The sequence below is a fragment of the Marmota marmota genome, unplaced genomic scaffold (genome assembly GCF_001458135.2).
Source record: "Marmota marmota marmota unplaced genomic scaffold, marMar, whole genome shotgun sequence".
Taxonomy (NCBI): domain Eukaryota; kingdom Metazoa; phylum Chordata; class Mammalia; order Rodentia; family Sciuridae; genus Marmota; species Marmota marmota.
In genome coordinates, this window is record NW_025999960.1 from 20129755 (window position 1) to 20154483 (window position 24729).

At 39.2% G+C, this 24729-nt stretch overlaps 1 protein-coding gene across 3 annotated transcripts in view; it reads right to left on the bottom strand.

Moving 5' to 3' along the window:
• Positions 1–3033: 3033 nt before the first annotated feature.
• The window catches only part of Tespa1 (thymocyte expressed, positive selection associated 1), a 40002-nt gene continuing 18306 nt past the window's right edge, over positions 3034–24729 (bottom strand). For 2 of the 3 annotated variants that reach the window (XM_048802856.1, XM_015493577.2), the window contains 6 exons: positions 24119–24155; positions 23758–23856; positions 21983–22191; positions 20680–21485; positions 19520–19619; positions 3034–4555 (listed from right to left, as the gene is read on the bottom strand). In XM_048802856.1, coding sequence (XP_048658813.1) covers positions 4347–4555; positions 19520–19619; positions 20680–21485; positions 21983–22191; positions 23758–23856; positions 24119–24155 — 1460 coding nt within the window. In that variant the 3' untranslated portion in view covers positions 3034–4346. Of the gene's footprint in view, positions 4556–19519; positions 19620–20679; positions 21486–21982; positions 22192–23757; positions 23857–24118; positions 24156–24729 lie in introns of those variants that run through there. The other variant, XM_048802857.1, reaches the window with a different exon arrangement.

The following is a 24729-nucleotide window of genomic DNA, read 5'->3' on the forward strand; positions in this document are numbered from 1 at the left end:
TATATAAATATATATGGTTTTATACACAGATAGGTTAAGTGCTAAATGTATGGTTACAGTTAGGTTTAGAGCTAGGGTATGAATATATAAATTAATATATATGAATAGGTCTTCATATATATTTTCACACACATATATATAATCTTATGTATGTATATATATGTTCATACCCTAACTCTACTCCTAAAATTAGTCTTTATTCTAACAGGATCCCTAACCATAAAAATATTTTTATAAAAAACATATATATATATATAATTATTAATATATATTAACCTTTTATTTATATATTCACATATAAATTCATCTATATCCTCAGAGAGTGAGTCGCCTCATCTTGGCCTGTGGTTTTAACATTTACAGAGGGAGAGTAGCTTGCAGATGGAGTCAGGGTGGGGTTATGCAATTTCATGCCAGTTTTCCTTGCACATTGCCCTGGCATATTCTAATCATGCTACTTTCTACATTTCATGTCTCATTAGCATCTTAGATTTCTACCCAAGAATGTGGGTCTTACTATTTATAATGAGGCTGGGGTCATTTCTAGGTCTCCAAAGGCTTCAATGTGCATGTTCTTTAAAGGAGTGGTTCCTCAGGATTTCTTGTGGTAATTTTGTGGTTTTGTTGCTTTTCTATCAGCTAGTTGGCAAGCTGCTGTCAGGGATGTGGGCACAAGTACACAGGCTGGGTTGCTCACAAGTAATATGTTCTGCATTCCAATGACTTATGGGTATTTATCTGGAGACTCAGTTTAAAAAAAAAAAAGTAATGTGGAAAGCAGAAAAGTAACTTTAATAGGTATGACCATCCTGGGAAGACAAAGGGGACCAGCATTTCTAGTCCTTTCTTTGGGGTTATAGACAAGAACTTTCAGATAGTATAGACAAGGGTTGGGAGAGGGGGGAACCAGAAATATGCATAGTAACCAGTCTTGATCAAATTGTGTCTGGTTGATCATTGTCTCAGGATTGGTCATCTGAAGTGAAAACTACTGGGGGTAGTTTTGACTCATCCCAAAGTGTTTGTCAATGAGACCTGTTGTTCTTGCCATCTGAGGTGACTCAGAGTAAAGGAGTCAAATGCAAAATGGAGACAGAGTTACTAGGTTTTTTACATTTGCAGGCCCAAGAGAAAAGTCAATATGTTTAGCAAAAGTAGCCTCTAAGTCCTTGTTACATGCCCTATGAGGTTCATAAGAGTGTGGCAACATGGTTGCACTGAAGGAGCAGGGGGCTTGTTTACAAACACACAGTTTGGAACTGGAAGCATTATGGAGCCTGCCAAGGCTTTACTCCACTTACATAGCTGATGACTCTCCAGGAGTCTAACCCATCCTACCTGACCAATCTAGTCGCTCTTCCATCAACTCAGCTCCTTTTTGCCACACAGCTCTTTTCATGAGCTCTGACATTGGAGAAAGGTGGGAACTGCAATTGGCCTGGGGACCATAAGCCCTCAAGTTCTCTGACTCCTATGTCCCATTACCTGAGGGCTGAGGAGGCTGACAGGGAAGCCTGGTCATCCTTGGTCACCAAAGGGGCAAGGAGGATCCCAGAGAGATGTGGCAACAGAGAAGCAGGGAAGTCTTTGTTTCTCAGTCTATCAACAGAGCCTTCTGCCAAGCATTCTGATCACCTCAATTCTCCAGAATCTGCTTGGTAGTAGGAAGGGTAGTGGGGAGGGGGGCAAGACACATTGTTTTTTTTCCCCCTCCTTTGTATTGCCTGTAAGGATTCATCATTTACATCTCATGGGTTGTGTAGACTGGGGACTAAGGAAACTTCTAGGGAACAGAGTAAATTATCCTGGCCATATTATAAACAGAGGCTCCCTTGAAGTTGTTCTTTAGTCGAAGAGAAGCCTCACTTGGATGGTTCTATGCAAACAGCAGTTACTGTGTCACCAATTTACACAACCATATGAATTGAGTTGCAGAGCAGTTATATGTCGGTTTGAAAAGAAAACGCCAGAGCTGGGCCCAGGAAATTGAAATCAGTTGAAATGTTCTGGAGAAGACACCCACCCTAACTGATGAAGGACTAGCCCAGCCTGCAGCCTGTCTTATTTCTCTTCCCTATAAAATCCTGTCATGCCCCTGAGACTCCCTAGGGTAAAGCTTTGAAGTGAGCCCCTCTGTCTCCTTCAGGGTCAGCCAAAACTTCCAACAATTCCTGTTTCTTGAATTTTGCTCATTTTGAGTGGCAGTCAGCCTGGTAACAATACTCTGCCTCCAGAAGGCCCTCCCATAGCCAGAAAGACATCTCCCTACGTGCCTTCAGCTATCCACTCCTGTATCTAATGGGTAGATTCTGGATGGAAACTGGAAGTAGGGATCACCTCACTCCACTGCCCCAAACCTTTTGCTCAACAAGATGGGATCACATAGGCTATTATTCTCCTGTCTTCTTTATATGAAATAATCTCCGATCCTTCTATTTTCGTTTGTGACCAAGACAACCTTAGAGTTTTTTTTTTTTTAACCTTAGAGTTTTCACTTAATCTTGCCACTAGAGGAAAGAGATTTCCTTTTGGATTCTAGGCTCTTGACCTCTCTTTGAGTATTTACTTTGGAAAACGTATTGCTAAGTCCTTTCTCTGTCCTTTTGAGTTGCAAATATCCTAGCCTCTTTTCAGCTTGACAACACCAAATGTCTTTTTCTAGGACCCTAGAACCTTCTCTTTGAAAGGTAAGCATCAAGGAAGATAGAGCCCCAATCTCCCAGATTCGGTAGGAGCCTTGAGTGGGAGCTTGATGTTGTATCCCTCTGAGCTGTAGAACTATCTTCTCTCATGAAGCTAGAAGAAAGTTTATTTTTCCTTTGAATAAGTAAGGTCAATTAGTAAACACATATGGTCTAAAATTACCCTTAGTTCAGCACTTAAAAATTCTCCAGCCCTTTAAGTGCTGTGTCTAGCTACATAGAATTAAACCAAAATTTAGGGAATCTCTAAACTAGAAGTGTTGATTGAACTGTGACAGATGCTAGCCAGAAAAGGACCAGAAAAGAATGAGTTCTGTAATCAACAACAAGCTACTTAAGAGGATTTTTTTAAGGAAAAATTGGGGAAGGAAAGTATGGGTTGTTTACATCGAAACTTCATTGGCTATAAAGAAAAGAGCCCTGATAACATGAAACAGGTCGAGTTTTGGGGTAGGAGGATAGTCCATTAGTTGTTGCTTTCTGATTGATTGGTTGAGAATGGCTGTAAGCAGGATGCTATTTTGCCAAGGGGATGGTTACCTGGGGTTCTGAGTAAAGATTTTAACATCCTTTGAAATGTGGACTGTTTTTTGTCGTTGTTGTTTGGACTAAGGTTAACTAATTAGCTCCCTTTCCCCTTCCCTCTTCCATCCTCCCCCTTATAATTAAATTTAGGACATCTCAGAATTTTTCTCTCATCACCAGGTATTCAGACTTAGTCTGTGCTCTCCCCACTATTGATGGCGGTGGTCTTAGAATAAAATAAATCTTCTGCTCATTCATGTCTGTGATTTTTTTAACTTTAGCTCTCATGGTTATGATTTCCTTCAAATTCCCTCAAATTCTTTTCTGTACTTTGCTTTCTTGCAACTTATTGAGCAATGAAGTAAAATGTTACTGAAAACATGTGTCTTGCCACTCCATTCTACTAGAATATTCTTGGAAGAAGAATGTGTTCAAAGTGCTCTATACCACACACTACCTGGCACAACCCTGTCTGTGCTCAATCTTTTTGTGGCTGAAACATATTCCCTCCAAAACAACTCATGACAGTCTACCTTTAAAAAACACAATTAAGAATATTTTTATTCGGATTGTTTTCTGCCAGCAGAAAATTTGCGATTTTTTTTTTTTTTTTTGCAATGGCCAAGAGTAAGAACCCAGAATCCAACTCCTCTGTTTTCCTAGGAAGATACAAAATTTTAGATAGAGGGAGGAGCTGGATTCAAGGGGGAGGCGCCACATAGATCTCATCTGATAAGTCCTCATGAAGAAAAATAGGACTCTGGGGTTGTGGAAAATTTTATGGAAGTTAATTAGGAGCACATAGGGATAAGTGAAGTCCACAGGGAATTCCACTGTGCTTTGTACCAAGGTTTTAAAACCAGAAGGTGGGATTTCTCCTTCTTCTCTTAGCTTGAACCCTTTGAGAACATTTCACTAGCAAACCTTATGCCCCAAACTTAGTCATCCTTAAATCTTCTGCCTTCAGCAATGTCAGAGTTTGGGAGAAAATTATGTCTTTGTCCAGTTTATCACTGTCCATGTCATGTAGCTAAAACCTATCAAGTAGAAAAACCAACGTGCAGAACAATGAAGTTATGTGCCTGGGGTTCTTCTCTGAGCATGAAGTTTGCCACAGCATCAGGATGCAGAGTCCCGATCTCTCAGTGTGGTCTCCTTTCTGGTGCTCCAGCTTGTCTTTCCCCTGCTGAATTCAGGGGTTTGGAGTGCCAGGGAGCAGCGGCTGGATGTTGAGGGCATGGATGTAGAGGGCAAGAAGAGGTGGGAGTTAGGCTCTTCTGAGAAGCTACTGCTGTTGGAGCATGTGCTGCTGTGGTGGTGGAGAAAGCCTGCAGTGAGATTGAAAAGAAACACATGGTCATCTGTGAGACGACTGAGTGTACTGAGGCTGGTAGGTATTTTCATGCCGCACCTGAGGAAATATTTCTCAACATCATAAGTAATATTTAAGGTTATTAGAAGCAGTAGCCACAGCAAAAGATTATGAGACTTAGGGTTTCTGCTCTTCTCACATGAAATGACATTTCTGGAAGAATCAACCCCTTATTCTGTAATACTTATAAAAGTATATGTTTGTACTTGAAAGTATATTATTTTATGCTTATAAAAGCATATGTTTATTCTTTTGTTTTATGCTGCATTTAAATGATTATATTTAAGTGTATGTTTATACTTTTATTCTTATATTTTATCATCTATTTTGGATTGCTGAGCACTGATGGACAAAATCACAAAACTATCTTCAATTTACATTTTACATCATGAGCTGAACCTAACATTATTCACTTATACATCTTCTCTCCCTCCCTCCCTCCTTTCATTCTTTCTTTTGCTGGGGATTGAACTCAAGGCCTTGCACGTGCTTGGCAAGCACTCTATCACTGTACTACGATCTCAGCCTTTTTAAAATGTATTTTATTTTGAGATGTGGTCTTACTAAGTTGCCCAGGCTGGCCTTGAACTTGCAATCCTCTGGCTCATCCTCCTGCATAGCTGGTATGCATCATCATGCCTGGTTATATGTTTCTATTAATAAATATTTCTCTTGCCATTTCTCCATGTGACATTCTCAAATATTTACTACCCTTCTCCAATCTCCTGCCTCACACTCTTCAGTCATGCTCCCATGGGGAAAAGAGAAACCAATAGGTAGAAAGTTCTTTGACTTCCTCTCTGGATGCCCAATATAATGGTGCTCACACCTATCATTTTTCTTTTTCTCTAATCTCAAAGATCTGTACTACCATTTCATAATTAAACCCTAAGAGTGCTTCAGATCTCAATTCATCCCAGTTCCCAGTGACCTCCACCTTTTGTTCTCCCCTTCCGTCCTAAGCCTTGGTCAAGACATTCTATTGATTCTTTCCCTTCAGCAAATGTATGTGATAAACATTTCCTCTCTCAGAACAGCAGCAGCAAACATTCCCTGGAGTCTCTTGAGCCCTGTATCTACTTTCTTTTCATCATTTCCTATTTGCTTTTCACATCAATATTTTAAAGCCCTGCCACACAAATAAAAATACTCTCATCAAGGTTGCAAGTCACTATCAAGTTGTAAATGCATTGGTATCTTTGCATTCTCCTTCCTTACTGGATGTCTTATGACACATTACTGAAGACTATACCGTCCTTCTTGGACCAAATTTCTACTTGCAACTTTATGTTTCTGATCAATTTGGATGCTCCTTTTGTTTTTTCTTGATTGATCCATAAATATTCTAAGGTTTCTTTTTGGCTTCAGTGTCTGACTCTCATACTTTTCCTGTATGAAATATTTTTTCTTAGGTCATCACTTATTATAATTAAGCCTTGAATTAAAGAAATCTCTATCCTTAAATGCATTTATCTAGTTGCCAAGTGGACTTCTCTGTTGTATTATTTTAGAAGTACTTCAGGTTTAAGGTTTACTGTGTCTAAATCTGAGTGCATCAAGTTGTTTTAAACTTGACAATAGCAAAAAAAAAAAAAAGTGTATCAGGACAGTGTTAGTCTTGACTTTCTATTTATGGGGTTATTTTACAACTCTGTAGGGTCGGAGCTTATATTACAGATTTATGTTGGGTAGAAATACAAATAATTTTTGTCCAGAGCCATCAATATGCTAGAGATTGTAATTTACAATGTTATTGAATATTAAACAGTTATATATCTAACCTGGCATTTTATTAGGTTGTCTTTATATACAAAGTAGCTTATCAAATACACTTTGAATCAGCTCAAATACTTTATTGATACCCTTATTAATGAAATAATTGAATAAAATCTCTGAATACCTTTTTGGAAATTATACTAAAAATATTTGCCTCCCAACTTGTTATTTCTGCTGTATTGTGTTCCTGATAAAAGGACATTAATATCCACTTAGTCATCTGAGATGAAGTCAATGTATTTTGTTTTTTCTTTCCCTCATCCTTTCTTCCTACCTAAACACAAGTTTATTTGACCTTAGGTTTGGCCATTGCTATGGTGTGCATGTGTCCCTTCCAAAATTCATGTTGAAAGTTAGTCTCCCATTGTGGTGGTATTGAGAGATGGGACCCTTTGGGAAGTGATTAAGTCTTGAGGCTTCTATCCCCATCAATGAATTAGTCTTATACAGGACTGGAGGAAACCAGTTTAGGACCCTTTTATTCTTCTGTTCCTTCAGCTCTGTGAGGAGCTATGCAAGAGATTTTTACAGACACCAGCCTGCTGGTGCCTTGATCTTGGATATCCCAGCTTCCAGAACCAGGAGAAATTATTTATAAATTTTTTATAAATTATCCAGTTTGGGGGCTGGGGATGTAGCTTGGGAGTAGAGTCTTTGCCTAGTATTTGTGAGGTCCTGGGTTCAATTCCCAGCACCAGAATGAATGAATGGATGAATGAACAACTTGGTCTCAAGCATTTGTTACAGCAGCACAGATTAAGACAGCCATTTTCTGTTTCAAATATCTCAGAGTCCCCTCTTCCTTCCTCCTGCCTCAGTGCTCCTACCTTACTTCTAATCATCACATTCTCCTCAAGGATCTGTGGTAGGTTCTGAAGTTGTTTTCCTTACTTCATGGCTCCCTACTCAGTTCATCTCTGCCAGAATGATATTTCTAAGACAAATCTAATCATTGACTTCCTTTGTAAAATTTCCAGTGACTTCATATTTTCTCAGACTAAATAAAAACAATTAAAATACAAGATTTTGTTTCAAAAATCTGATTTCTAATCATCTTTCTTATTCTTGATTTTGAATTCTTCCCCAGTAGGCACAAGGGGTATAGCTTCTGAAGAGCCTGAGAAATTCTCTTCCTTTCTGCCTTAGATATTCTCTTCCTCTCTGTCAGAAACATCAATTTTCTGTTTCCTTTTCTACTTCTCCCCAGCTCAGGCTTTACTCAGGTGCCCAGACTCGCCTAGAAAAGCCATCTTCCTGGAAGTGAACTCTGTGTCCCATGGGATTTAATGAATAGTAAATGTTGATTTTCTTGTCATATTATTCCCTACACTAGTTCAAAGTATCCTGTGGCTATTTCTGCTCAACCTGTGTGACACTCTTCTTGACAGTTTACAAGTCAAGATCCAGTGGTGATAAAGGTAGTGAGGACATTGCTCTCAGCTCTTAGGGCACAGCCAGGGCACACAGTTAATAAAATTCAGATCCAAGTACAGGTAGAGAGGCTTGCTCTGATCCCAGGAATAGCCTGCACAATCAAGGCCCTGTGCTTGGATGGAAAGAGCACTCACATGGGAGTCAGGAGCTTTGAGTTCAGTTCTGACTTGACTACTAACTGGTTGCACGATCTTGCCAAGTCATTTTCCTTTTCTGAATCTTTTCAAATACAAATACTTGTAACTCTCTGTATGATGATAAGATTTACATAGGATAATATCTCTGAAACTGCTATCTGAAAGATAGTATCTCTGAAAGAACTAGAGGCTCTTTTTTCCAGAAAGGCTGTGTAAGGTAGGAAGGATGGAGCCAGGGCGCTTGCTCTGTACATCTCCAGGAGCAATGCATGCATTGCATTCCATGTTGACACCTGAAGTTCTGTGGCTCGACAGCCTTGGACATCGTGTTGGTGATCCATTTAAACTACATTTAGAAAATGGGCACCATGCAATGTATATAGAGATTACCCTTCTGCCTTCTGCAGCCTACTGAGAAGCAAGCCAGGAGATACAGGTAAAGCTGAGGAAGAAATAAGAGAATACACAGAGGTGTAAAAAATTAAAAATAAGAAATAAATTAAAAATATTTTTTTTTCCTGATGCAAAAAGAGAAAGATACCTACCCCTCTTTTTCTTGGAACAGCTTCTTCTAAATACTCATAAATTCTTTCTCTGTGTCTTTGAAATGTATGCAAATCTTTTCAAAGGCTAAACAGTCTTGTTCCTCTTTTTTACAACCCAGGAATTTCAAACTCTTTCTGTTTTTACTGTGGTAAAAACATTTAACATGATATCTACCCTCTTAATGAAATTTTAAATATATAATGTATTGTTGTTAATTGTAGACAATGTTGAGTAATAGATGACCAGACTGTAATCATCCTGCATAATTGAAATTTAATGTCAGTTGAATAGCAACTCCTGACCATCACTACACCCCAGCTACTGGGGAGCACCATGCTACTCTGTTTCTATGTGTTTGAGTATTTTATACAGCTCATACAGGTGGTATCAAACAGTATCTGTTGTTCTGTGTCTTATTTCACTCAGCTTGATGTCCACAGGGTTCATCTATGGATCACATATCATGGGATTTCCCTCCTTTTTAAAGCCAAATAATATTTCATTTTATATGTGTCACATATTTTATTCATTCATTTTTCTATTGATGTGTAGACTGTTTCCACAGTTGATCATTGTGACAAATCTGCAATGAACATACAAGTACTAATATCTGTTTAAGATCTTGACTTTAATTTTTTTGGATAAATTCCCAGAAAAGGGATGGTTGGATTCTTTAGTAGTTTTACTTTTAATTTTTGAGGGATCTTCATACTATTTCTTGTAGCAATGGCACCCTTTTATTTTCCCTTCAACAATATACAGGAGTTCCAATTGCTCCACATCCTTGTCAACTCTCCTCTTTTTAAAAAATAATATTAGCCATCCTATTTTATTGTGATTTTGATTTGCATTTCCCTGTTGATTAGTGAAGTTGAGCCCTTTTTGATATGCCTGCCGGCCATTTGTATGTCTACCTTAGAGAAACAACTATTCAAAAATAAAAAAGAAACTTCTTCAACTTCATAGCTAAAAACCTCAAACAAACAAATTACCTTATTTTAATATGGGCAAATGTCTTGGAAGTATCTCTTTGAAATGGGAAGACAGCACCTCTGTCTCCTGGTCTCTAGTCTCTGTGAGAGCTTAGGAGCCTAACTTATGCAAGTTCCTCCTACTTCCAAAACCATCTCTGTCTTAGTTAAGAGAGTTTGATTTTTCTTTGGAATAAGCCAGTTAGCTAACACAGATGGCCACCCCAATTACCAGGTGAATCTGGGGTGAATCATGTGTTACAAATAGTACTGTCAAATCTTCTTACTTTAGGATCTGCTATTGTTTATTTAGACAATATGTATGTAATGAGTTGTATCTACTTGGTTCTATAAAAGGGAGAGATTCCTTTCTTCCTCCAATTTCTTCAGTAGATTTTCTGTGGTGTACATCAAATTCTAATTTAATGCTTATTCAAAAAAACTGATTTATTTTTCTTACACATTTGTGGAGAGATTTGCTGGGATAGAAGAAAATTTAAAAATATTTTCACTTTGTGATGGTGTTGCTAAGTTGTTCAGGTTGACCTCGAACTTGTGATCCTCCTGCCTCAACCTCCCAAATAGCTGGTATTGCAAATGTGCGCCACCATGCCCAGCTAAAAATAGTGCTTTGAGTTATCTGCTATTTGTGGCTATCAAATACTAGTTTCCTTCTTTATCCTGTGCTCTGCACCAGCCTTCCCAGCTAATCCCTCTTGTCTCTTCCCACTATTATTAGCAGAGTTGATAGTAAAATGAAACCTCCCATCACTAGATATGGCTACTTCATGAATAGAATGTATATATATATTGGCCTGATTATTTATATATATTTATATTACGATTACATATATATATTTATATTACGATTACATATATATTTATATTTAGATTACATATATATATTTATATTTAGATTACATATATATTTATATTTAGATTACATATATATTTATATTTAGATTACATATATATTTATATTTAGATTATATATATATTTATATTTAGATTACATATANTATATATATATATATATATATATATATATATATATATATATATATGCCTCAGATCTGGTAAAAGAAACAGAACAACAAAAACTAAACATGTTCCTTGGCCCTGTTTCTTATTTATGTGGTAAAGAACAGATAGTTTACATTTTAGCCATAGGGCATCAATAGAAAGGGCTGGAATGTGAAATTCTTGGGTAGGGTGGAGAATAGGAGGAATGATGAGAATCATGAGGAGTCTCAGGAACTTGGAGGAAGATTAAGACCTCTTCCTTGGCAAGGACTAAATGAGAAGGTGGAGAGGCTGGCTGGGGATCAGGTCCTCTTTTAACAGACAAGCAATCCCTGTGCTGATTATAAAAAAGGCATTTACTTTATGTAGATGAATAAGAAAAAAGGAATTCCTTCTTAGAAGATGAAGTCCCTTGATTTCTTGTATGGCAAGCTCAGTAGGGCTGGATTCTAACCCCCATTCTCCTCCCAACCTGGGTATCTTTGGGCAATCACTGGGTATCTTTTGTCCAATTGAACACAGTGGCCAGTTTAAGGCTGCTACCATTTCCTACCCAAGCTCATACCCCTCCTACAGCTGATTGCAAGTCATACATCAATTATTGGGACTGGCACTATCACAGGAAATCATTAATTTTTAGCAGATAATTGCAGACTCCTGAAGAGGCAGATGCAGGGCTGCTTCTTCCCAGCCCCAGATGCTACTTTTTGATGGAGTGTCAAAGTCATATTGTACAAGGGCATATGGAATGGATGGGATGTTGTGACCATATCTGAGGAACCATCCCATCGAGCTCTGCCTCTGCAGCTCTGCCTTTGGAGTTGGTGAGTGAATTTCCCTCTTGTACCTTTAACACAGAGGTGCTAATTAGGGCAGCTGCTGAGATGTTTTCATAACTATCCCACCCTATTGTGGGATGATAGAGGAACTGGGTTGAGCAAGACAGTTTTCATCTTTGTGGGAAGATGGCAGACACACACACAGAACACTGAAGAGGCCTGGGAACCATTGGGATTCAAAGACTCAGCCAAAGACGGTATTAAAATAGATCTCTCATTCTCCTAGGTAATATTAGGAGGGAGAGCTACCAAATCGTTTGCTCATTTACTTGAGATACTAAGTGAATTTCACTTCTAAAGTTACTATATTTCGTTGAATCTGGTGAACTGCATTTTGTAAGGCTCATACTTATTTTATATTCCATGTAAGGAGGAAAAAAGATAACTCAATTGTCTGACACTACCAATTGTAAGACAAATGCTGATTCCAAGCATGTTAAAATGTGGAAAACTGTGTGCCTGAGAATAAGTGAAACATAGCACTTTAACAATAATCTCTGCAGAGATGAAATCTCATTACCTTGGCAGAAAATTAAATCTAGTATTTTACTTGAAATGTATAATTCTCTCATAAGTCAATTCTAATATTCTTAGATGCTGAAATTTAGTCAGAGTGGGGACAGGTTTATGAGGGGAACTGGTGCTCTGGGTGTTGCGTGGATTGCCTGGGAGGTACTCACACATGTCCTGCTCAGGGCCTGCTTTGGTGACCATCTTGGCATTTTTTTGTGTGATGCTGACATCTGCTGGACAAACAACACTTACGCAAAGCTCTGCATTTCCAAGTAAATTCAGTTCTTGGTATGGTTTGGTAACCTAGCCATGGGGTAGATAGTACACATTTTTATTTGAATTTGATGGGTCTGGGAGTTAATTTCCTTTTCAAATTTTGTATGCTATGTCTAAGTTTGAATGAGCTTTAGAATGAGAGCTTGCTCTCCGAGAGTCTTTAATATGTGAAGCATAATGCCCTTTAATTAAACTGATGGTTCTTATTGTCATTGCTAGACTGCTTATCAAGATGGTCACAACAGCCCATCCGTTCCATATGCCCTTGTACAATATGACTTTGTTATTCCATTAAAAAGTAGTGTCTGGGATTGGAAATGTGGCTCAGTGATAGAGTGCCTGTCTCATGTGCAAAGCCCTAGGTGTGATCCTTAGCACTGTAGAAAAGAAAAAGAAAAAATAAGATACTAGAAAAATGTTAGGTAATGAAAATGTTGAAAAAAAAAATGCTTGTGTGTGGTACACACCTATAATCCCATCTACTCAGGAGGCTGAAGCAGGAAGATAGCGAGTTCGAGGCCAGCCTGGGCAACTTAGTGAGGCTCTGTCTCAAAATAAAATGAAAGGCCTGGGAATATAACTCAATGGCGGAGCACTTGCCTAGCATGTGCAAGACCCTGGGATGGATTTCCAGTACCAAGGAAGAAAATAAAACAAAAACCAAGTAGCATACGTATTTTCCATCCCTTTGAATTTAGATTGGGTTTATTATTTGCCTTGACCAATACTTTGTAGAAGAGGGAATTTAGTACAAGTTTCAAAAGAATCATTGCAGCTTCATTTTTTGGGGGTCCAATTTGCATGTAAGAAACACAGGCTAGAAAATCTGTGTTTCTTATATGTAAATTTCAAGTTGTGCTGCATTTGTGTACAATGAATCAAAATGCATTCTGCTGTCATATATACCTAATTAGAATAAATAAATAAAATAAAAAAAGAAACACAGGCTAGATACTGAAAGACAACACATCCCATGGAGAGAGCATCTAACTGACATTTAGGATCCCACACATATGGGTGAGCCCATTTGACCTTCCAATCCAGACACTGGCCAAATGCTGTAACTGTGTAAATGAATCTAAGTGAGAGGAGGGGAAAAAAAAAAGAAAGAAAGAAAAAAAGAAACCAACCTATTAGTCAATCCAGAAAACAATGTTTTCTTTAACACACTACAGTTCTGGGGGCTGTAAGTAACAATAGGTAGGAAGCACATGAGCAAAGCTTCAAAAGAACCAACAGCACGGCCCAGATCTTGACCTAACAGATTTGTATTTAATTCTACTGGGTCAACCTCATGGAATAGTTATTTTTTAAAAAAAGATCACCAGGACTGAGAACTACTGACCAAAGTATTTTATGCCCATGATTACTTTCATAAAATTCAGTACAATCAGCAACATCATTATATTTATTCCAAGATGTTACATTTCCTTCACACACTCGTTATAGGGGTTTAAAGTGCAGTGAATGTATAATCCATATACAGGTACTTGTGCATACATAGAAACTGTCACTATTCTCCTATTACATAGGACAAAACTGAAGTGATTTTCCCAAGATCACTGAATTAGTACAGAGTAGGTAACTTGACTGCACATCATAAACTCTTTTAATAAAGTACATTTATTTTTTAGAGAAGTTTTATGTTCACTGCAAAGTTGAGCAGAGGGACTGAGGTGTCCTGTGAATACTCTGCCTCCACAATGGTGCAGTTCTCCCCGTTGTGAACAACTCCCACAGGAGCTGTACATTTGTTTTTATGATGAACCTGCATGGTCATGTTGAAGTCAGAATTAGACAGGCAGTCAGTATAGATAGGTAAATTGAATCAGGTCTGATCCAGGAGGCCAATTTGAGTGAGTCCTAGATGTTGGAGACTGCCCTCTGAGGGACTGAAATGTTAATTCCTTCAGAGCCCTTCCTCCACTTTTATCAAAAACCTGTCCCTGCTCCAACCTGTTGCCAAGGTAACCTGTCCCAGGAATTGCCCCTCCCTACAGGGAACTATAAGGTTGTTTCTTAATGTGTGCTGGGCTGCTCCGTCCTCCCCTTCCCCCTTCAGCTCACCTGTTTCCCACCTTTTGGCCGTCCCACCTAGCATTCTTGGGCCTATGGAGGAAGGAGAGAGATAAGGGGAAGAGAGCAGGAGAACAAAGGAAGCCTAGGACATATAAAAGGACAGAACACCTTGCTTCTTGGGATATAAGGATACCAGCTACGGCCCCCTTCTCTCTCCTGGGACAAGTCTATGTTACCCCTTTTTAAATAAACCCTGCTTTATATGCTTGCCTTGGCTTGCTTCTCTAATGTTATACTTTAACATGTGAGGGAGCAGAACTTGTCACCAATAACCAGAGATGTCAACATCATCCCCCAGAGTCCAGAGTTTATATTAGGGTCCACTCTGGGAGCTGACCTCTGTGGGTGTGGACAAATGTATGATGATATGTATCCACCACTGTGGTACAACTCAGAGTAATTTCACAGCCATAGATATCCTCTGTGCTCCGCCTGTTCATCACTCCCTCCCCTCTGTCCCCTTTTTACTGTCTCATAATAATTTATTTTCCAGAATGTCATAAAAATGGAATCATACAGCATGTGGCCTTTTCAGATTGACTTCTTTCATTTAGTAATATATACTTAAGTCTCCTCCTTAATAACTTATTTCTCCTTAATACTAAATAAGATTCAGCTGTCTGATGTACCGGTTTCTTAATCCATTCATCTACTGAAGGACATCTTGGTTGCTTTCAAGTTTTGGTAATTATGAATGAAGATGCTGTCAATATCCATGTGCAGGTTTTTGTATGTACATTAAGTCTTCAGTTCTTGGGGGTGAACAGGTAAGAGTTTGTTTAGATTTTTAAGAAACTGCCAAGCTGTCTTCCAGGGTGGCTATACCATTTTTTGTTTCCACCAGCAACAAATGAAGAGTTCTTACTGTTCTATGTCCTCACCTCATTTAGTGGGGTAAGTGCTCCAGATTTTGGTCATTATAAAAGATGTATGGGGCATCTCACTGTGTTGATTTGCATTTCCCTGGTGACATATGATACGGAGCATTTTGTCATATCCTTATTTTCTATTTATCTTTGATGAGGTGTCTGTTAAGGTTGTTGATCTTCTTCTCCTTCTTTGCCTCCTTCTCCTCCCCACCCCCCTTCCCCTTCTTCTTTTGTGGTGATTGAACCTAGGGCTTTGTGCATGTTGGGTGTGTGTCACCATTCCCAGCTTCCTTTGTTTCTAATTTAGCATTTTATATCATTCCATTTTCTTTTTTTGGGGGGGTGGGGTGGGGCGTGAGTTATATCTCATTTTTTCACTTTATAGCAGTTTCCCTAGATTGTATGATATACATTTGTAATGAATCCAACTCCATTCAAGAAACACTCTATTACTTAAAGGGTAGTGTAAGTACCCCATTATAATAAAATAATCCTAATTCTTCTCTGCTGCCCCTTGTACAATTTCTGTCATTCATTTCACTTACATGTAATATATATAATATACACTATTAGATTATTACTTTGAATAAACCATTATCTGTTAGATGAATCAAGAATAAAAAAAATGAAAGCTTTTTATTTTACCTCCATTTATTCTTTCTCTGATGATCTTCCCCTATGTAGATTTGAGTTTCTGACCTTTATCATTTTCCTTCACTCTAAAGAATTTCTTTAGCATTTCTTACAGGGAAGGTCTATTAGCACCAAATTTATGTTTGTCCGAGATGTTTTTATTTCCTTTTCCCTTTTGGAGAACAATTTTGCAGGGAACAGGATTCTATGTTGTTGTTTTTATTTTTCTCTCAACATTTTAAATATTTCACACCACACTCTTCTTGCTTGCATGGTTTCTGAGAAGTTGGATGTGGTTCTTATCTTTGCATCTCTATAAGTAAGGTGTATTGTCTATGGTCCTCCCCTAGCTTCTTGAAGTATTTTTTTTTTAGTTTTGACATTTTGTACTTCAATAATAATATGGATTGTTGTTTTTATTTTTGTTTTGCATTTATCCTGCTTAATGTTCTCTGAGCTTCCTGGGTCTGTGATTTGGTGTCTGACATTCATTTGGGAGAAATATTCATTATTGTTTCAAATATTTTTTTTCTGTTCTTTTATCTCTTCTTCTAGAATTTTCATTATGCCACATGTGATACCTTTTGTAGTTGTTCTGCATTTCTTAGATATTCTGTTCTGTTTTATTTTCCCCAGTCTTTTTTCTCTTTGCTTTTAGTTTTAATAGTTGCTATTGCTATACCTTCAAGCTCGGGATTCTTTTTTCAGCCATGTCCAGTCCATTAAGAAGCCCCTCAAAGGCATTCTTTATTTTTGTTACAGTGCTTCTGTTCGCTAACATTTATTTTAAAAATTCTTTTTCAGGATTTTTGTCTTCTATTTACATTGCTCATCTATTCTTCCTTGCTGTCTACTTTATCTTTAGAGTCTTTAGCATTAAAATCATAGTTGTTTGAAATTTCCAGTCTGATAATCATGTCTGACTTTGGTTCTGATGTTTGTATTATCTATTCAATCTGTGCCTTTTTTTTTCTTGCCTTTGAGTATGTCTTATAATTTCTTCTTGACAACCAGACATGGGCTCGGTGCTAAAATTAGGTCTTTAGTAATGTAGTGGTGAGCTATGAGGGGGAGGGGAAGTCTCCTATAGTCCTAGTTGTACCTCTGGACTAGGAATTCCACATATGCTTCTCTGCCTCTTCTCCCCACTTTGGGGGGACAGGATGTCTACAGGGAACAGGAATTAGGTGCTTTCCTTCCCCCAGGGTCAGCTAGTTTTTGATAAAACCCCAGAGTTTTTTTAATTAGTTGTAGATGGACACAATACCTTTATTTATTTTTATGTGGTACTGAGGATCGAACCCAGTGCCTCACATATGCAAGGCATGCACTCTACCACTGAGCCACAACCCCAGCCCCCTTCTTAAACTTTTTATACTACATATAACACATTGTTGCCTTCTAATATTTGCCTCTTTTGCAACTAAGTGTATACATACCACCTACATACCCAGAGGTGTAGATGATAGGTAAAAGAGAAAGAAGAGTGATTCATTCAGATCCTAAAACCACAGGGAATTACCATCAAAAGAGAATCAAAGATCTTTATGTGTCTGGGCATATATCATTGAGATTTTAGAGTATTAACAATAACAGCAACAAAAACTATTGGGACAGAAAGTGCAGTAGATAGTACCAAGATGTCCAAAATAGAGGGATCTCTGACCAAAATTCATTTACTTAATCGAAGAAAAATTTCAATTCCTACTATCCTAGGGAAAAAAAAACTCCATGATCCCTCATGCCATTTTCTTTGTGGCTGTAGTACAGAGGAGGTTAAAACTATCAGAGATTAATTTTTTCTTAGTTCACATAATAAATTTCTACTCACACTACAGCAGAGTCCCTTTAAAATTAAAAGCCCCAATCTCCCCCAAAATCATTTTTTCTGCAACTGAGTTTGCTCATGCTGAGAGTGGAAACTGAAGAACTGACCCCAAAGTCTAGGCAGGTGCCAGGAAGGACTGAAAAATTGGAATTGTAACATATCTTTGGCTAGTGCAGCCTGGCTGAATCTACATATTTCCTGGCTTTTATTCCTGTAAACTCTAATGTTCCTATACGATGAGCAGGGGAAGGTTCTCTACCTTCCCATCTCTGGCCAAACTGTGATTAAATTCATTTTTTCCTTTTAACATCATTTGCTAATTTATTCTGTGGGCGAGGGGGCATTCAGTCTCTGGGGATCCCAGCAAGGTCTCTTGCCTAGGGTGTGGTAGTAAACCTGTTCAAAGGTAAAAGGAATACCTCTGAAAGAGTTAGTGTGGAAAAAAAACTCATCTCTGGAGGAAAGAAATTTCAACTGCAATAACTAGGTGTGTTAAGTTCATTATCCTGCTCTAGGAAGCGGGTGGAGAGTTGTGTTTATCAGACTCTAGCTGCAGAAATGCCCTCAGACCCTAAATGAACATAGCTGTGAGATACACTGTGGAATCTGCCCTGAGTCCTATGAGGTGGGCTGGTTTAGAACATGGCCACAAGCAGGGTGTCAAACAAATCATCAAGGATGTCTCTACCTGATAGACAACTTCTACAGCAATAGTTCTTAAACTTCAGTGAGTAAATGAATTACCTAACCTAAGGATCTTGATAGTAGATTGAATCAGACATTATCACCGTGTGTGTGTGTGTGTGTGTGTGTGTGTGTAGTGACAATGTATATAACTGTATAACATAACTATGACTGGTGGGATTCTACATCATGTGTAATCAGAAGAATGAGAAATTATACTCCATTATATATGATGTATCAAAGTGCATTCTACTGTCATGTATGACTAATTAAAACAAATTTTTAAAAAAGCTGACAGTAGACATAAAGTCAGGATGGAGACAGAATAGAGTCCACTGAATAAAATATGAGAACATTGCAAAAAAAAAAAAAAGAATGTCATATAGTTGGAACAATACAGTATATAGCCTTTTAAGATTGGCTTTTTCACTCCATGTTTATAGTTTCCTCAATGTTTTTTCACAGCTTTATAGTTCACTTCCTTTTAGTGCTGAATAATTATTTCATTGTCTGAATGTAACCACAGTTATTTATCCATTCATTTACTGAAAGACTTCTTGGTTGCTTCCCAGTTTTGTTTTAAATAAGAAAAAGAGTCCAAATATTTTAGACATGTGTGCAGAAATCATGTGATGACCAGGATTTCCTTCAAAATAATACCAGAAAAGGGAGTAATAGGGGAAACATGAATTGTTATCAGCTGGGAGTGGGTGAGGAGTATATAGGGATTCATTATTATATTACTTTCTCTATTTATACATATGTTTGAACTTTTCTATAATAAAAACATTTCAAATGCAAAAAAAATTGTGACTCAGTAAGTCTGGGATGGAGACTGAGATTCTGTGTTTCTAACAATGCTGATGCTGTTGGTTGTGGACTGTATTTTGAATGTTAAGATTATGCAGAATTTCCTCTGAAATAGTCGCTCTCCATTACTGACCGCCAGACAAGCAGCAGCATCACCTGCAAACCTGTTAGAAAGGGGAATTCTTGGGCCCTGTTGGAACCTACTCAATCAGAGACTCAGCGAGTTGGGGACCAGCCATTTGTATTTTAATTTTAACAAGCCATCCAGGTGACTCTGATGTCTGATAAAGTCTGAGTGCTACTGATCTAGAAAAGTATTTTCCAGCCTCCTCTGGGGAGCTTAAAAACAAGTCAGTCATGGTTTCCACACCATACCAATGAAATGAGAACTGTATCACGTGGGGCCTTTCCATCATGGATATTAAAAAAAAAAAATCTCCCCAGGTGATTAAAATGTGTAGCCAAATTTGAGAACCATTGCTGGAGAGACAAGCTCACTTACTTCTTGAGTTTTTGCCAGGGAAAGTCTGGTAAAGGTCAGAGTGTCTGGGTCTGCTGGGCCAGTGGCTCTCCTCCTCCTCTTCCTCACTGTTGCTTTGAACCTGTAACCAAGATCCCAGCAGAATACGGTCAGAGCCAATGGGACACAGGGGCAAGAAAAGGTGCAGGGTGGCACCTACCTGTGGGGGAAAGAGGTTGAGTGTTTGGGAGACTTGGATAGGAATCTTGGATAGGAGATAGGAGAGGAGTATAGCTCTACATTTGATGAGAGGTGACAAACATGGAAATGATATTGCAAATAAACACAGCCTCTCTCTGTGGCAAGGATTTGAGAGATTTTTTTCTAAAGAATACAAATAATCAATGGCAGTAATACCTGTAGACCCAGGTAAGAGGACTGCTCAGTTTTAGAGGGTCCACAGGGTGAAGTGTTGGTAGACTTAGATGATGTACCCACCTGCTAGTCATGTGGCCCTGAGCTGGCTCCAGGGACCTGCATTGGTTTTGCCTGGTGTCTATTCTCTCAGAGGAGACTTATTTGCTAGTGTGTGCAATCCCAGGTCTGAGTGGTTAAGGGATTGTGGCATTTGGATATACATGCACATGGGTGTGCAAAGCTTCTTATACATAGGACAGACATATCCAGATATAGGCAGGGGAGGGGACAGATCAGAGGCTAGGGGGACGCTCATACTATCCTCTCCTAGCACAGAAGTCCTTAGTATAAAACTTCTAGACTTAGAAACTGGACTTTTAGGTCTTAATGGTTACACATTTCTTATGGTAGGAGAGAACATATTTTAGTTAATAGTTTCTAGCTTTGCGCATGCCTAACTTCCTTTTGCACTTTCATGAGGATCCCAGCAAATGATAAAGGCAGGTGTGTTTCATGAGAATCTTCAATGGGGATCAGATCAGATAAGAATAACAAAAGCAGCTTTGAAATCTGAATGCTCTTAAGAAACAAGGCCTGTTTCTCTTTCTCCCTGTATATTAATCCATTCTCAAAAGTTTCTGAATTTAATTCAAGAAGTGACACATCTAGGGAGGATAGAAACCCTGGATCTTCTATCCTTCTTACCCAGAAGGACTCCCTCATCTTCTAGGTAAGAATCCACAGATTTTCTCTGCCATTCTCTCTTTCACCTCCAACCCACTTACCTTCTCTAAGTACAAAGTGTGTTGAGGCTGCTGGGTTAGAGATCGGTGCAGTTCTGGTCTGTTTTGGTTCTGCCTCCATTTTTGCTGGATGATTGACAAGTCCAATGACTTAACCTTCTTGTCCAAGGAACTCTTTTGAAATAGGCTCTTTCTTGCTTTGCTCTTTCTTTTCCAGACTATCTCATTCGTGGCTGAATGAGCTTCCTTATTGGTAGCCTGTAGACCCCACAGCTCTCTCCTTACCTGTGCAGAGTTTGTGCTCCATTGTGGATTCGCTCTGGTTAGAGAATATATGCAACAGGGTGTCTCGGGGTTAGAATCCAGATCTTGTGATGGGGCCATAACTGTGGACATCCGTTGCTGTGTTTCCTCTTTAGGGTAGAAGACACATGGAGAGGAAGCAGGAAGCTGTGAATCCCTTGTAGGGCCGGCAGTCTCTTCCTGTGGACCTTTCTCAAACCCAGGGCCTTTCTGGAGAACCAGCTTCTCTTCTCTCACTCTGTCCATTACTTCCCACACTACTTGGTCCAAACTGTTTCTTTTGGGGGTGTTGCGGGGTGGAGACAACCGATCCCGGGAACCTGTGTACAGGCACATTTTGGAGATAGCTTTCCGGAGGCGTTCTCTGGGTGAGTGGGGCTCAGACTCTGGGGCCAGAATCCTGATGGATGGCACATCCGTTGGGTTGCAATTCCAGAACATATGGGATGGTGTGAATTTTTGGACAGGTGTCTTAGACACGTAGGAGTAGAGACAGAAGAAGGCATCAGCAGTGACAGCCAGGGTTTGCACCTGCTTGAACCTGCCTGGGTAAAGGGTTAAAGATGGTGATTCAGGAGCACATCAGCAAATTCTTTCATAAATATCTCCCTTCAAAAGGCTTCCTAAAGCTCAAACTTCAAAGAAAGCTACCAATTTCCCCACTAGTGTTTTTCCCCTTTAGATTTTGTATACTCAGGGTACCTTTTCTGGACTTTCTTGAGTCTCCATACTCAGAGGATATCCCAAATAGGAAATAGAAAATGGGTTAAGATTTAAAGACATTGTACTGATTTGATTCAGCTGAACGAGAGAAGGTCTAAAGGAAGCAATAGTGGTCTGAGATCTCTTGAAGACTATTTCTTCAAGAGAAAGAAGCAAACATCAAAGTTATCCATCTTCCCAAACAACATAAGGGGAAATGGAAGAGACAAAGGGTCAAGTGAATCTAACCAAGAGAGTGTAGGATTTGGGGCCATTAGGCCCCTTTGTGAACAACCGAGGCTGGCAGAGAAGTGGAACACGCATCCATGGTAACACTCACTGGCTAACATGAGGCAGGGGTCCTCCATTTCAATCCTCCGCACCTGAGCCTTCAGGAAGAGCTGGAAATCGATGCCCTTGGCCTGAGAGGGGTTGGTGAAAAATCTTGCAGGGATCCGAGAAGTGTCTTTGTGGTCCTCTTGGCCAAAGCCCAGACTAAAGAGGACATCTTCTGCATCTTCTTGCACCTGGTCCAGAATCTCTGAGATGCTGAAATGAGGGAGTTTGGATAAACAGGAAACAACTTTGAGACCTAGGAAAATCCAGGATATCTAATAAAAGTATCAGGAGACATTTCTTTCTGGCCATTTCTCCACCTTCCTCTGTGACTTTGAGAAAAGCTTTCACTTCTTAGAACCTAAATTCTCTGTCTGAAACATGGGAATTGCAATCTGGTTCTAAAACTGAATAAAATCTCAGCACAGTACTGTGAGCAACTTATTACAGATGAAAAAATTTAAATAAATAAGAAAACATTTTGAAAAATGAAAAGCAGTGTAGATGCAAAGAAATTATGTGGTTGCATTATGAACTACTTATGCATTATTAATTAGATATGCTGTGACATATCTGGCTTTTGCTTTGCAACTTGCCACTCAACTTGCCCTAGTAGTTGTATGTGGAACAGTTAAACGATGAGTGCTTAAGAAACATAGGCCTGCTTTTATTCTCACTCTAAAGGCAAAAACAAATCAGTAGGTACATTCAAATCCTGATTATGGAAAATATACCTCTTACTAGCACTATTTTCAGGAGAGAAGCCCTGGGTCACAGAAGATCAAGTGCTCACTCACTCTTTCTTTCTCTCCGGCACCAACCTGTACCTACATTCAAATCTGAGTCCTACTGGTGACACCAGTGGTCAATAAATGCATTTCAGGCAATGGGGATGGGGTAGTTATAGATTATTAGAGGTTTTTAGATAAACATCATCACTCTTTTCAGAAATGATGCTGGGTTTTTTGATCCAAATAGGGATGGTCTTGCTTAATTAATAGCTGAAGAGTTAGAATCCCGAATCTACTCTGTGCTCGCCAGCTAAGTGCTCATTTTATCCCCATGGTCCTGAGTGTCCCTATCTGTGAGTTGCAGACATATGACTGGAGAGTAATTCACAGCCATGGCTGCATGTGGGCCTTTAAAAAAATAATGCAGATACCTGAATCCTCTTTCCTGACATTCTCATTGAGTTGAACTGGGTATAGCTCAAGCTATACAGCTCAGGGAGGATGAATCTCTAAACATAGTCATGTGACAAAGTTTAAGTCTCAGAACCAGGTCTCGAATTAAAAATTTGACTCCAATTTTCAATATTCTCATCACTTTTCTCTTGTTTAAGATCTGTGCGTATGTTTTGTCCACCCTATAGAATTGTTGAGCCCCTCAGAGTCAGTCTGTCTCCTTCGGTTTTTTAAATTCTATAGTATTGAATGACCAGCATTAACTGATATTTTATTGCTTCATTCAATCAACAAATTAGTTGATGGATCAATACACTGTTTATTGAGTACTTACTGTGAGTCTCAGCACTGTGACGTAACATCACTACACCTCCTGGAGTAGAATGTTCGGTGGGAGAAGATACCTGTATTTTATATATAGGATCCAGTTCCCTGCATCCCCCACTGTTCGTAAAGCAAAAATGGTCATATTTTTCAAGTGTTCATAAAAGCTCCAGTGAGACAGCCCAGAAAAAAAGGGAAATAGCTCTTAGGTCCATTCTCCTCTGCCTCTTATCTTCCTCACCCGCCCAGTCCTACTGAACTTAGTATTTACCTTGAACTAGTCTTGTTGGTCCCACCAGTCATGCTGCTGGATGCCAAACTACAGCCAAGATCAAGTAGCTGTCCAGGCCTGGGTGTGTGGAGAAAACTCCTGCAGAGATCAAAGCTGATGTCATACAAACCTCATTGCCAGCCTGCACCCTGGCACCAAGCATCCCCCACTGGGTATATCCACCCTCTGCTGGATGCCTTTGAACTATTTGTGGAAGAAACTCAGTCTATGTCCTCACTGCTGCTTAGAAAATTTCAGTCTCTATTATGAATCGGTTTTTAATTTCTTTGATTCTGGTCTTACTCTAGTTTTCCGTCTCCTAAAGGAGACATCATTTACCCTGACTGACCCTAATACTTACCTGGGGAAGAGTTTTCCATTGGCGGCCAGCAGTGTGGCTGGACAGGAACAGAAAGACAAAGAACATGTTAAAGGGAAAATGAAAATCACTGGAGTTGCTCCTCTGAACTTAAAACAGCCCTTCTATTCCCCTACACCAGTGCTACAGGCTAGCTGGACCACAAGAATTCCACTCTTAGTGGGTCTTAAGATGATTTAGCATAGTTTAGAAGGGGGACAGGTAAGGCAGAAGACACCTGACCTCTGAACTTTTAACCCATGACTGATGTCTAGGTAAGAACCCCCCAACCCCCATCCTGAGGTGGACAGTCATTCTGCTCTCAAGGCTCCTGTTCCTGACCCACCACAAGACTCTCTATAGGTCCAGGAGAAATGGTAGATGGTTGGGCCTTCCTGCTGTACTCAAGTCCCTTCTTCCTGCAGAACAATCTCTCTTAAACCCAGGACTCAGTCTTCTCCGGGCTTTCTATAGAGAAAACAGTCTTGAAGATGTCTGGGCAACAAATATTACATTGATTTTTATGTTATCTTCCTAGGAGCCAAAGCCAAGCTCCAGGGAGAGACCTTTAGGAGTCATGATAGGCTGGCGAGGAAGCGTTTCTGAGCATTCCC